The sequence below is a fragment of the Rissa tridactyla genome, chromosome 9, assembly GCF_028500815.1.
Source record: "Rissa tridactyla isolate bRisTri1 chromosome 9, bRisTri1.patW.cur.20221130, whole genome shotgun sequence".
NCBI classification, from domain to species: Eukaryota; Metazoa; Chordata; class Aves; order Charadriiformes; family Laridae; genus Rissa; species Rissa tridactyla.
Genome location: NC_071474.1, coordinates 14,144,408 through 14,158,742, shown reverse-complemented (window position 1 = coordinate 14,158,742; position 14,335 = coordinate 14,144,408). Strand labels below are relative to the sequence as shown.

The 14,335-nt window shown below is 44.2% G+C and overlaps 1 protein-coding gene across 5 annotated transcripts in view; it reads right to left on the bottom strand.

Annotated features, from left to right (window-relative positions):
- Positions 1-7,523: 7,523 nt before the first annotated feature.
- MAPK6 (mitogen-activated protein kinase 6) overlaps positions 7,524-14,335 on the bottom strand; it is a 32,108-nt gene continuing 25,296 nt past the window's right edge. For all 5 annotated transcript variants that reach the window (XM_054213916.1, XM_054213917.1, XM_054213915.1 and 2 more), the window contains 3 exons: positions 11,411-11,575; positions 10,564-10,765; positions 7,524-9,921 (listed from right to left, as the gene is read on the bottom strand). In XM_054213916.1, coding sequence (XP_054069891.1) covers positions 8,823-9,921; positions 10,564-10,765; positions 11,411-11,575 — 1,466 coding nt within the window. In that variant the 3' untranslated portion in view covers positions 7,524-8,822. The remainder of the gene's footprint in view (positions 9,922-10,563; positions 10,766-11,410; positions 11,576-14,335) is intronic.

The following is a 14,335-nucleotide window of genomic DNA, read 5'->3' as shown; positions in this document are numbered from 1 at the left end:
ACATGGAGGAACAGAAACCGAGGCTGTATGAAATACTAGTCATCCTGAGGACCCAAATCATCCACAGTGCCGGTGAGAAAAGTAACTTGCAGATACACCAGGGAAAGGGTGCTGGGCAGAGCCCGGGGAGCTGCTGCGGAGCACTGCAAGGACGCCAGTCTGGCTGAGATGCCCAACTGGGAGGAGACCGCACCTGGAGTACCGTGTCCAGTTCTGGGCTCCCTGGTTCAAGAAGGACAGGGAACTGCTGGAGAGGGGAGAGCAGAGAGCTACCAAGATGATCAGGGGACTGGAACACCTCTCTTAGGAAGAAAGGCTGAGGGATTTGGGTCTCTTCAGTCTGGAAGAAAGATGACTGAGGGGGGATCTTATCAACACTTATAAATACTTAAAGGGTGGGTGTCAGGAGGATGGGGCCAGGCTCTTTTCAGTGGTGCCCAGCGACAGGACAAGAGGTCATGGGCACAAACTCGAGCATGGGAAGTGCCACCTAAACATGAGGAGGAACTTCTTTACTGTGAGGGTGTCAGAGCCCTGGCACAGGCTGCCCAGAGAGGTGGTGGAGTCTCCGTCTCTGGAGACATTCAAAACCCACCTGGACGCGTTCCTGTGCAGCCTGATCTGGGTGACCCTGCTCTGGCAGGGGGGTTGGACTAGATGATCTCCAGGGGTCCCTTCCAACCCCTGCCACTCTGTGATTCTGTGACTCTGTGACTGGGTGACTGAGAAGAGTTGCTCTGTGTTAAGCAGCCCAGCTGGTTAAACCTGGCGACATGGTCCTCGCCATGTTTTGCCTCCGTCTGATCCTGCATGACATTGACAAACACCAGCGGCTTGCAATGCAGAGAGCAGATTCAATTTGACCATGGAAGGTAAATAAGTGGACAGCAGCTTGGGCTCATGAAAAATAGCAATTTTTATTTTATCTTAAAGAATAAAGCAGTTTGGTTTAGCCTCAGAGATTTTAGTGCGCGTTGGCACAACCAACTCATAAATTACGGGATTAAGGCTGAGTTCACGCTTGCTTCTGAGCGTGGAGACTGGGACTCGGCAGTGCAAAGCCCTTTCCCGAGCCCACCATGTTCTCCCAGGCTGGAACCAGCCTCTGGCACCCAAGCCCTCCCCTCCGCCAAAGCAGCAGGAATGCCCCAGTGATGGCTGTGCGAGGGATGGGATGAGCACCCGCCAGCAGCCCGTGGCCACCTGCACCAAAACCCTCCGATGGTTCACAAACCGGTGATGGGAACCATCTCCCCCCTCCCTGCCCTAAATCCACACCGGGAATTGCTGCTGCCAGCTCCCGAAAGGCAGAGTCAGTTTGCGGGAGAAAAACTCTGCTCGGTTATTATTTTGTGTTGGGGCGGAAGGGAGCGGTGGATCACAGCTCGGAGAGCCGGCTGCGGCCAGACGGGAGAAATACGGCTCCCCGGTGACAGCCGAGCTGTGAAATAGAGCTTCGTTTCACCGCTTGGCAGCACCTGTGAGGTCGTATCAGTTAAATAAATATGATGCCAGGCTGATGTGTCGTAGGGAATGGTTTACGACCTTCATCCGACGAAAAAGAGAGAAGGCAGGTGTTGAGAGAAGGTGAATGAGCGCATTTGTGTAAATAGCCATAATCAGTCATATTTTGGGGAACACAAATCTGCTGCCAGCAGAACCCTGCTGCCTCTGCCTCGGGGGTTTGGTGTGGGCCTACAAACATGTGAGAACTGGGTGTTTTCCCCCAAACAGCCTCCCCGCTCCCGGCAGCGCTCTGCAGCCAGCCCTGCGCTCCCACCAGCTTTCCAACATCCTGTTTTCACTGGGGTTATTTTAATCTCCCTGTTCCCCATCATATTTTCCCTCCCGCCCATGCCAACGCAGACTGTCATTCCTGGCAGGCGGGGTGGAAATCTCCTCCCGGGCTGCACCAGCATTTCGGAGGATGAGCTGGACTCTCCCCTGGTCGTGCCCAGCTCCTCTCCGCTGCCAGCACTGCTACCCGGGCCCCAAACCCACACCACGGCCAACCACCCACTTCACATCGAGTCATTTTGAGTCCGCTCAGCTGCTAAATCACTCAAGCAACTCTGTGCTTCCATATTTTGCTCCATGATGGCTGAAGAATCAAAAAAACCCGCTTCCTTGCTGGCATAATTCAAGGCCAGGCTGGATGGGGCTTTGAGCAGCCTGGTCGAATAGGAGGTGTCCCTGCCCAGGGCAGGGGGATGGGACTAGATGATCTTTAAGGTCCCTTCCAACCCAAACCATTCTATGATTCTATGATAATTATGCTTTTGTCGGCACAAAAGAAGTGATGCAAGGCGCTGATGAACTATCCAAGAGCCATACAGGTATGGATGTAGAATCATAGAACCACAGAATGGTTTAGGTTGGAAGGGACTTTAAAGATCACCTGGTTCCATCCCCCGGCCCTGGGCAGGGACACCTCCCACTAGACCAGGTTGCTCAAGATGGACAGCCAGACTCTTCCATGTTCTTCCCAGCCTGAGGTGGATTTTTGGCAGCTGCACACCGGGAGCTGCTCAGTGGCTTGCCCAGCTTGCCACGGCTCCACTCGGGCTTTCAGGGTTTGCTTTACTTTTGGATTTCCACTGTCCTGGATGACGAATCTCCTCGCCCTGTGCAGGTCTCTAAGCCAGTCACGGTGAGGTTTCGTACCTTGTCGCTCTGGAAATCGATGCTGTACTCTAGGCGATACAGTCAGCAAGGTCAAGAGAAATACAGCTGTAAGTGCCAGCAATACCCAAGGGACGTTCCCGTCCGCCCTGCACTCCAGCCGCTGTACAGGCTGGCACCTCGCCGCTTCACGGGGCTCGCTGGGACGCAAAACTGAGATTCAAACAGTTGAGGGTCTCTCTGCACAAAGCAAGTAAAAAGAAGATAAAGAATCACGGAAAATCAGTTGAAATAGCATGTGTAAGTGTTCAAAAGCTAATTTAGTGTGGAGAAGTAACTTAATCTTTCAGTATGTGTCAACATCAAATTTGCTAAGAGACTCTGTAGCATTAGCAGAAAAAACCTGAGGCAGACATAACACAAAATAAAAACCAAACCCATCTGCTTTCTTAATCATAGGCTTTAAAAATGTCTCTGCTAGTTATCCAGCTATTTCAAGAGCTGTACTGGTTAAATCTATATCTAAACAAACACAGAAGCCACAATGAATCTGTCATTCGGCTATTCAGGTCTATGGCTTTAGATGATTAAAAATGATAGAACTGAAGACAGACATGAAATGGAAGAGCTGTTTCACTACAGCTTCTGGCACTGAAGATTTAAGCTCTAAGCCGGTATGGACGGCATCCCCAGGAACCAGAATGAGAAGATGTCCCTGTATTGCCAGTGTCTGGGTTTGGAGCATCCATAGCTGAAGCCTGAGCCGCAAACTAGAAGCGTGTCCAAGGATCAGCCACCTTGTAAAGCAGAAACTCTACCCTGGCTACACCTGTGGTGCGCAGACACCTTTTTGGGAAGATGCCGTGGGGATGATGACGCAGGGAAATGAATAGGTTTATACCTGCCTTGCACCAGCCGCGGTGGCATTAGTGTGGCAAAGAAGCTTCCACGCCGCAAGGCACGTACCCCTGCCTTGGGGTACGGCTTGAGGAACGTGGCAACGTTCAGATCTAAAGGGAAGCCTGTGTTTCGTTAGGCCTCACATCTGTCCTGAGAGCGGCCAGCGGGAGGTGACCCACACGCCTGGGACTGTACTCCACCACGAATGATTAATAGACTATAATAAGCCTAAACCAGAAGTTACACAAAATGTGGAAAAAAATTCGAAAGTGTAAGTGAAGACACAAGCAATGCGGAACTGTACCGAACTGGGACAACATATACCAGCCTTCTACCGATTAGGAAAGAAACATTAAAACCGAAAAAAACCCCAACAAACCATCGTCCACCAAGTTAGTAATGACCCTAGAAACGCCGACTGTATTACCAGCAAGGGTGGGTTAGCCCAAGCCCCCACTAAGGCAGAAGTCCTTCCCCACACACCTTGCCGTGCAGCCGTGCTCTCACCCGGCAGCCCTCCAGCCCTTTAGTTTAGCAACAGGGAACCAAAGCCGGGGAGGGCAAGCAAGCTGTGAAACGCAATGGTATCCCCGGCTCTGAAGCCAGACGAGTCGTAAGCTCCCTGTCCCACACCCAACTGCAAGAAGCACACCTTTGGATTTCACACCACACATAAATAACATCCAGGCTGGGCGACATAAAGGTTAAAAGTAATTTTGGCGGCAGTAGCCCCGCACATAGATTACGAGAGGAATTTTATTATCGGAGCTCACTAGAGAAGGGCTGCTCTGCAGTCAGGATGCAGTAGCCAGATTCCAGAGGACAGGCAATGATGTTACATGACCGCTGCCGGCTGTTGACACAGCTATTTGCAAAGCGCAGCCGTACCTGACTACCACCACATCCACATGGGCTACCAGGGCAGAGCTTCCTCCGCACACGGCCCCGGTGCATGCAAATCTCCTTATCAGCCATGCTAATTCTCAGCCAAAAGAAGCCATTGAACTTTTCAACAGTCAATATTTTAAGGAGTTCTCAAATAGCACTAGGAGTAAGCAGATAACCATTTTAAATATAGAGACCCTGGCACGGAAGCCCGAGAGTGCTGGGTGCCAGCGATCTGGATTATTTGCTTGTTACTAAATACCCCGCAGCGTTACTTCCCAGGTTGTTCAGCTCCAGTCTGACGCAAACAGCGTCAGAACAGCAAACAAGAATTTGCAGGATTTTGTAAGCTCTGAAAAAATTCAAGGAATAAGGAACAAATTGGTTCAGGGCTGCTGTTGCTCAGGATTGCATCTTTGGAAGAACGAGGACAGTTTAATTACGTGTAAAACCCAACTGAAGGCTTGACAAGCACTTCCAAATCTCAGCAACAGAAAAGCGACGTGAGTATAAATAAAGAAGACTTGTGAGAGTAGATTTATTTCAAGGATGCTTCTCTCCTCTATTGATACCCAGAAATAATCTGCAGCACAGCGTGTCACTGAATTCCTCAGGCCCCTACGTACAACGCTCTGTATTTTGTAGTATACACGCAGGTAAAGAAAGGGATGAAAGTCCACATTCGGAAAAACTCGCCACCTCCGACTACCGCAGAGTTTAGAAGGCAACAGACAAAAAATAGCTCCAAAGCAGTATTAGTCTCATATGGAAGAAAAACTCACCAGGAAGAGGCATTAAAATCCTGTTGGTAAACAAACGCCCCCAGGCAATAAACCGGACCAAAGTGAGAACTTCGCAAGGCTTTAAGTGCATGAACCAGGCGCTTCTAAGGACTTCTGCGGCGCAGGCAAAGCAACAGCAAGGTGACAGGAAAACAAAGTCAAGGCACACACATTTATCTGCAGGCAGGGACTCGTCGCTGCAGGTCCGGGCTGTCCCGCTGAGCCGAGCAGAGCAGATGCAGCCCCGGGGACTGCCCGGTTGCCCCCGTTCCCCACCAGTTTGCAGAATCCGGTGACCAGCTGTGCCCTAGGCAAGGACTAGCTAAGGAGCCGCTCCTGCTGTGATCGTACCACGAGCAGCAGCGCGGGCAGTCCTACATCAATAGCTGAGATTATATATAGTAACTCTCATTTAATTAAAAATAAATACTATTGCGAGAAAGTTAAAGTGACCATGACTGAGAGCTCCTGATCAGAAGGAACTGCTCAGCATTGTGCCGGTTCACAGTTACTGGATCTCACGTGATGACAGCACACGTAACACGCTCCGTCCTGGTCTGTTCAGTAAGGGTAAGCATCACCTCTTCCAGATGAAGTTCTTGTTAGACATACTTTAAATTCCTGCCTTTTAACCAAAGGCCACATAGAGAAGAAAAGGTAATTTTAAAAGATGTTTAACATCCTCATTTCTTCTTCGCTTTTGTGTTCAATAAGGGTGTTCCATTTTACTTGGCAAGCACCTTGGCATGAAGCAGTGGTCCTTTGATCTGGCTTATAATTCAAGCCTCTCCCATAGTTTGTTTTTAAAGACAATTCAGTTGCTAGGTCACAGCTAAAGCACATGGCCGATGAGCATGTGACAGAAACCACCTTCCACCCGCTGGGAACACCCCAGAAAGCCTGTGCTTTCTGCAGGCTGCTCTCCCAACGCAGGACTCCGCTTTGCCGAGGGAGAACCCGACCCCACACTCAGAGCATCTTCACTTTGCAGCAGTAGATTTCACTTCGCACAGTCCTTATGACGCACTTTGACTTTCTGTAATTGTCTCCACATAGGGAATTACTTCTTACTAAGCCTGACTGCCTTGCCGTGCCCCGTGGCGATGCGTGGGGGAGCCGGGCTCGCAGCAAGCAGCCAGCAGTGCCCGTACGGTGCTGCTCCCATTGCACTAACAGAAGGCAAAGGCAGCGAAGCACCGCCCTGGGTTTAGGCTCAACGCTTGGTTCTCCCCATCCTTTTGGAGTGTAAAACATTCCCTTTCTACCATTACAGGCCTCTTAAGTACTGTCAAGTCTGGCTGGTGTTCTTAAAGCTGGGGGGAAACCCAGACTTCATTTGCACACTGTGTTTCGAAGCTGAATTTTGTTTCCAATTTCTAAGCACTTCCCACCCGCTGCTTCCATCCAGTCTCAGAAGAACACCAACCTACCACATCACTTCCAAACAGGCCCTCGCCTAGGAGAGGGGGCAACCAGCCATTTCCCCATCCCTACAGCCCCACACGCAAAACGACGTGGCTACGTAAGCATTCACATATCGTCCCCAAGGACGTAAACCGCGTCCCACTGCCCCAAGGGACCATTTCTTGCCACATTAAAGGGGTAACTCCGTGTTTTAAGTGAGTTGCAGCTGTGCCACCTGCCAGAGGAGCACGGGAGGAGGGATGGAAAAATTTGGAGGAACTAAGACACAGTCATGGAAAAAGTTGAAGGAGTTCGCCAAAAGATGTAGCTTTATTGTACGGCTAATTAGCTCCCTCAGGAATGGCTCCGACAGGAGAAAGTGGAAGAGAAATACATCCTGTTCTGAGGGCTTGCTGCAAGAGACCTGATCTGCACGTTTTGAAACATCCCACAGGAGGTACCTGGTCCTGCTCCTGAAATCTCCTTCAGAAAGCACTCCACACAGGCCCTTGGCTGAGGGACCTGCACGATTACCTTCACTCCAGGTTGCCAGAGACACAGAGGTGCAGCTTTTCCACTTTAACGCTATTCCACCTAAAACATTGATAAAACAGTAATGCTCGCTTACGCTCCGGCAGTCAATTGTATTTTCATCAGAAATGGCTATTGACACCACCGTACACTTATACTTTCCTAGACATACCCTTACACGAGATTTTCTTCAACGCAGGCCGTAGGCGCCAGGACAGCAGTAAACTTCTGGAGCTTCCTTCCAGGGCGCTGCAGCCAGGACAGACCACAAGACCTCCTGCTTCCTTGAGCACCTTGTACTAGGGACTGCCTTCACGATGCTGCATTACGTTAGCAGCTCTTTATCTTTCATTGTACAAAGCATCCAAAAAATAAATAAATCAATCACACCCCCAACAGTCATTTTTGCTGGCCATGTTTTTATTTGTTTTTCGTTTTTTAACAGGGGAGCCAATGATACATCCAATATTTCAAAAAATCAGAAGGTAAAACAAATTCTCAGAAGACGGAGATGCTACATGCTATATTTAACCTAATTTTATTCATGCTTGCTTTTTGGGGGGGGGGGTGGGAGTGGGACAGGAATCATTCAGTAAAAACATACAGTAAAAACAAAATGTCTCACCATATAGAACTTTAACCTACAGTAATGTTGTACCTTAATTATTTCCATGCACACAACTAACATTACAAAATTTTTTAAAAATGAACACAATTAAGACTTCTAGGAGCATTTGATAATAAAGCAATTCCTAATTTCTTTTGTAGAGATCAAGCACCTCCAATTACAAATTCCTATACACAGTGAGTGCTTTACTTGAAATGAAAACTAAAAAATAAAAATAAAAAAAATGTATTGGATAGCCTCAGAATAAGCCGATGTTAATATATATCCAGCTATGTAGGCAATAAAACCATAGTGCTAAACAAAAACTTTTATCTGAAAAGTAACTCAAAAATTAAGTTGACTTTCTATAATTACAGAAATATACTTATTTGCTAAAATAAATAAAAGTGCTGCATATTAACACTTCACTATAAAGAATGCATACCAGAACATTTATAAATATTGAATGATTTTCAATAAGAATAGCTACTACAATAATGCTGGCTAAATAGAAGTGCATAATGAGAAGCACTATGGGTGGTTAATGTTTTGCCACATACTGCTGTTACCTTGAGGTAGATAACACATGCGTACCAAATTCTGCATTCATTTCAGTTGCTGCTGGTATCATGTGTCTAAGAAATGTGTACAGTATGAAAAAACTCTAAAATACACATGAATGAAAAAAATGTTTGGGAAAAATAGATATTTTCATGCAATTATGTACAGTCTCACTGTGTAAATTTCAAGGCAAGGTTCTTTTTCTGCAAAACATGGACACTGTTTTCTGAGAGAATGGTTTTTGTTTTTTGTTTTTCTTCTTGGTTTAGTGCATTTTTTTGTTACCTCCTGCATTTTGCATTATTTTGCTCTATTCTTTAATTTTGTGTGCAAACGACATGCCAGTTTAAAAACAAAAGTAACTCATGTATAGAAAGTAATTCTGGATTGTAAAAACAATGGTAAACAGAAAACTAATGAAATCCATACCAAAATTACACCGTCTGATTCAAGTAAAAAAATTACTTACACTAGTAATAAAAAAAGACAAACACATCTCATGAATATAAAAGAAATGTCTGCTGAGTGTTTTAATTTAGATGTTTCAGAATGCTGCTGTACGTTTTGTGGGGAATTTGGGGAGATGATTTCATAGCAGAAGGCGTTAACGTGGCCTGTATTGATTTCAGTGGTGAACCAACAGGGCTGTGAAACTGAGGAATACCTATGGCCTCAAGCTGCTTGTTGAAGAGGAGTTCTCCACTGTTGCTGAGAAAGCTCTCTTCTCTTTCCTTCTCCCCAAGCTTCCCCTCTTCTACTGGCTCAGGTTCTAGCATTTCAGCATCTTCTTTCTTACTAAAAAATTTGTCCAAATAACTGGTGTAAGTATTTTCTTTTTCAACTTGTTCGTCTTTCCTTACTTCACAACAAAACTGGTCTATGAGGAAGCACTCCTCCCCACCGCTTACAAACTGACTGTCCCAAGAAGTTTGGTACAGAGCTTCTAACTGTGCCAAATTAGCCATTCCTTTCTCCTGCTTCTCTCTGCTTACCGACTTCGATATTAATCCTTTCAACTCTATTTGAGACACTGAGCTATTCAAGTCATTTAATTTATCAACTTCAGTAGACTCGTGTTGTAAACTAAGCTGAATGGTCTCTGCTATAAATGAATCAAAGTCAAACCCTTGATTCTTCTCCCTTTCTTTTTCAACAAGTTGCTGTGATGCTTCCTCAAGTGCTATCTGAGCTTTCACCAATCCATTCTTTTCACATTTAGACTTGCCTTTCTTATCAGACTTTTCTTTGCTCTGTTCCTTCCAGTTCGAAAGATCTATAATAAGCTTGGGCTCATAGTAATGGTTAACTTCACTGTCTCGCCAAACTAAGTTATCTAGGTATGAAGATGACCTCATTTTGTAATTACAAGTGTGACTACATTCCAGATCACAATACTTGTTTTCGTGGTGATCTGAATACTGCCAGCAAGGCTCAGTAGAGAAGTGGGTGTCAAAGGCAGGATCCTCCAGATACTTTTCACGATCTCCATCCAAATATTTGCGAGGATCTACTTGCACTTCTTCCTCATCAGTAACATCGGAAAGAGCCCTTGGATCACGCTGAACTTCATCAGCTTCATAGTTATTATGAATAGGCCAGTCATGGTCTGAAAACTGACTTTCATGGTATCTGCAAAACAATTTCCTAAGTGTTAGAAGCTAAAAAAAGTCTTCTAGCTCCCAAGACAGAGACAGTTAAGCTTAGAAATTCCCTTACAGAACAATGACAATTCAACACAGATAAAGTTTTTCCTCAGTCCAGTTGGGTACCTCTTCCAGGTTTTTAATTTAATCTGGCAAAAAGTCATCCTCATACACACATCTGAAAGATTTAAGTCCAGAATTATGTACAACAGCTCGTTCCATTTAAAGAACTCTTCCTTAACGTGTGTTTAACTGACTTTAAAGGACTACTGTAAATCCCTTTACTATTGTATGGGCTAAGCATTGGACAAAACAATCATTTTTAAAAACAACTTTTCTTCATTTAAAGTTCGTTTTTTAGAGAAATATTTTGGGGGAAAAAAGTAATGGAGAGATTAACTTTAGATTTTAGAGTCCTGAGTGCATCTCAGGAATGCATCAGCATAACCAAGTTGGTCTAATGAATTATAAACTGTATGACAATGCACTGCCTATAAGGGAAAAGTTTATTCTCGGGTCAACTTAAGAAGGAGAAACAAACAGAAAAGGAAGTAACACCCAGGAAGCAACATTACTTCAAGCACACAACCATTCAGTTGTTACATGCTACGGTAAGTGATAAATTTACCTTTCCCAATTATAAATATGGCTGTGACTTTCATCCATCAGCAGAATATCATCAACCTCATCTTCAATGTGAAAAGGATGACTTGAAATAGGCTCATCCGTTGGAAAGGAATAAATGCTCATATAAGGATGGGACAAAGCTTCTTCTGCTGTCAATCGATCCATGGGACTAAACGTCAAAATTTGCTCCAGAAAGTCCAGCGCTGTGGAGAAAGTTATCATTAAACAGGATAAAAATTACATTCCAGACATCTAGAATTTAAGATTAAGGTGCAGGGCTTTGCTCTAGAGGTGTGCATTTGCTTTAAAGTAGCCACCTGTAAAGTATCAGCTGTGACACTACACTGCCAAATATGCATCATGTAGCCATGGGAAAACTAGAAGAGTAGAGGTCAAATCCAAGATCGAAAATAATTTAACTTTTAAGTTAAGGAAAAAATACTAAGGGACAAAATGGCCGGATCATATCCGCCAACAGTTATCAGGAAACATCGCTGTCAGTTTGGTTTGGGGACTTTCTTTTAAAAAGATGTGAAAGACAGCTGTTTTATACTGACTCCATTCCAACGTTCCCTTATGTTTAGAAGGCCAGTGTCTCAAAATAGAGTGATTCAATCAGTCTCCCAGTGCAGACAGGTCCAGCAGAGATTCACATTTCTACTCCTAGGATGACCAAGTAGCTATCAAGCAAATTGGTTTTTATTACATCAGAAGACAATCCTTCTTCTGAGAACACACAGATGCTTCTAACTGAAACTTGCTTTTAACAATCAGACACCTGCACTGTAAAGTTGTTCACTATTTTATGAATTTGAAATACAGGAAGTATTTTTTTCGGCATTACTTACCTTCAGGACTGATGCCTGGAAGCAACTGAGTTAAAGGTTTGTGTGGCTCAGTCATATCATTTCTAATGTAAACTGGAATTACATTGAGAAGCTCCTGACGGTCCTCCTCATGTACAACAGGAATTGATTCTAGAATCAACTGCATCTGTTCAAGTTCATGCGCACCTAAGCACCAAGAGAAAATACAAGCTGCCATTTCAACTCCAAACACTTCTGATCCCTGCATGTGAAAGGCATGTCAAAATTCTGTGCTCTGAGCAGCTATTTTCAGTAGAAGACTATTATCTCCTACAACAGAGGAAAGGCTGAAGTTCTAAATTTGAATGATAATAAATCTGAAGAGCTCTCAAAAATGCTGTAGCACATGAAGAATTACAGAGGTGCTACACACAGATAAACCGACCTAACTTTAAGCTTTTGCAAGTATGTTTTCACCATGGATGAGGTACTCCACAGCAACACTCGTATCTTTTTGTTATATACTATATACTGCAATCTGCCTCTTTCAACTGATCCACCTAATGCATTCAGTATTTCACCTCACTTTGAATTACATGTCCGTTATTAATAAAAACAGTAGTGGTTTAGCTCAGCAAGAGATCTTACAGGCCACAACCATTTGTATTAATATTCTACTCTGAAACCCAGTATTACTGTCAGGTGCAAGACAAAAATCACCTGCCAGTTAAGCAGTGTAATCTTGTTTAACAAATAAAACAAGCTAACCAAAAAGTACTGTATTATGATGGAAATTAAAGTGCACTTCTAGCACTATCTGAAGTTTCCCTGGGTAAAGAACTGTAAGGGCCAATACAGCAGGTGAACTTTGAATAATGAACGGCATCTATATTCAGTACCAGTGTTAAAGCTGGAGTACCCAGAAATACAGCTTGTCTACCTCAATTTATTGTTCAGCTCCAAGAAGCATGTTAGCACCCTAGAGATTCAACTAGCAGATGAAAATATATAGGATTATTTGCATGCCAGTGTTTCACCAAGCAGCTCTAGGCAATCATCAGTGACACTGATGCATGTGACATTAAATACAAAAATAAATGTGGCCAGAAAGAGATTGCACCACCTAGTAATCTCTGCGCTACCATATCATTCAGGAGTTTGCACGGCAGTCTACACTGGACGTCCTACCACACATCTGCCAGATGACTTAAAGAAAAGCTGAGGCAAAGTCACTACAGCAAATTCTGGGACCTACATTCCCCAAGAGAACCAGTGCTGCCTCAGGTTAACTTATTTGCCGGATTGAAAAAGCTGTTTGTCCGCCTACTTCAGACTACTATAAATTGATTAATATAATCTATCAGATATTATACTGTCAAATTACTGTCTGTAATTTGCTGGAAAACAGACTCTACTGTATTATTATTTCCATCCTAAAAACTAATCATCTTTCTTTCCACTATAACTGAAATGAGCATTTTAAAATATTCATTTAGAAGAAAGAATTACAGAAGTTGCTTGGAACAGCTACTGACTTCCTCTGCCTCAACTTCCCTTCCCTCCCTCATCCCAGGTATTCTAAAATTCTGCATTCTTCCTTCCCATTCCCAACAGCTTTCCCGACAGCAAGATTCCTAAGGGATGGTTCAGAAGCAGACAGGAAGTTGCAAATTAACCAAATCGAGCCCTCCAAACAACTCTGCAAAAGCATTTTATTCAGAGTTTCAGGACAGGCTAGCTGTCATATCTCCAACCATCTTCCCTTCCAAATGCACGACTTTAAGAAGTCCACTCTACATCAGAAAACTACGCAGTGCTAATTTATCAGAGGGACACATCCACATCTGAAAATATTCTTCTAGGTATCTACGCAATGCAATTAGGGCACATAAATGAGCCTACAAATTTAGGATTTTGGTTACTGAGTTTGAAAAAAATAAAATCTAACTCACTACACAGATATTAGACCGTTAAAAACTTTTGTCAAATACCAATGCTACTCAAAAAAAAAAAAGCCACAATGCTAGCAGTTGCAACCATCCTATGCTGAGTGCTGAAATGCAGACTTTCTCCCACTATTTCACTATTTTCCAGTAGAAGTGCTTGATGCAATGGAAACCCAATAAATCTCTCCTCAGCTGAGCATTTAATACACTGGGGATATTACTCCAACAGTCAGTAACTCACAGAGTCAGCAACTCACTGCAAGTTAAGAGAAGCCCCTCCGCATATTAATCGTTGATTTCTATAAAATAATGATTTCAAGGTGACAGTACTCCATTAATAGTCCTTAGTGGGAAACAGCTCTCAATTTCATTACCCTGACGTACAAAGCTAAGAATTGCTGCAGAGGTGTGCGTTTAGTCTGCATGTATCTAAAAGAATGTGACCATTGAAATACAAGCTCAGTTCTTAGAGGTTTTATCTGCATTACCCCAGTAATTCAGACCAACAGGAGCAAATCCAAGAGCGAGCTTGAATGAGACAGCTGCTGCTGAGGCCCCAGGGTGCACACAAAATACGCATTTCAGGGGTTTACTCTAGACTAGCTCATCTGCTCCCACAGACTGAACGCCTAGCAGCAGGTGGAGCACATGGGGTGATCTCCTACAGTGCAAATGGCAGTTTCATTTTATCTAAAAAGACTCTAGTTTGCACACTGAGCTAAATCAGAAGTGTGGTACAGCATGGCCATCGAGATTTGCTTCAAAAATTTGCTCCCGATCCTAACTAAAGCTAATGAAGATGCACCGAGTGAGATCAGAGCATTGCTTCCTATCTTACCAGAAACATTTTGAGGCTACACATTTCCTTGGTATGCCACACTAAGTTTTAAGTCTTATGAGTCCTCCCTACATCACTGAAACAAAGGTCAGTTCAGCCTGTAGGTGGCAAAATAATTGGGAATGGGGAAAAAATGGTTACTCTTTCATAATTTAAAATATAAAGAACTGAGAAGGTTGACTA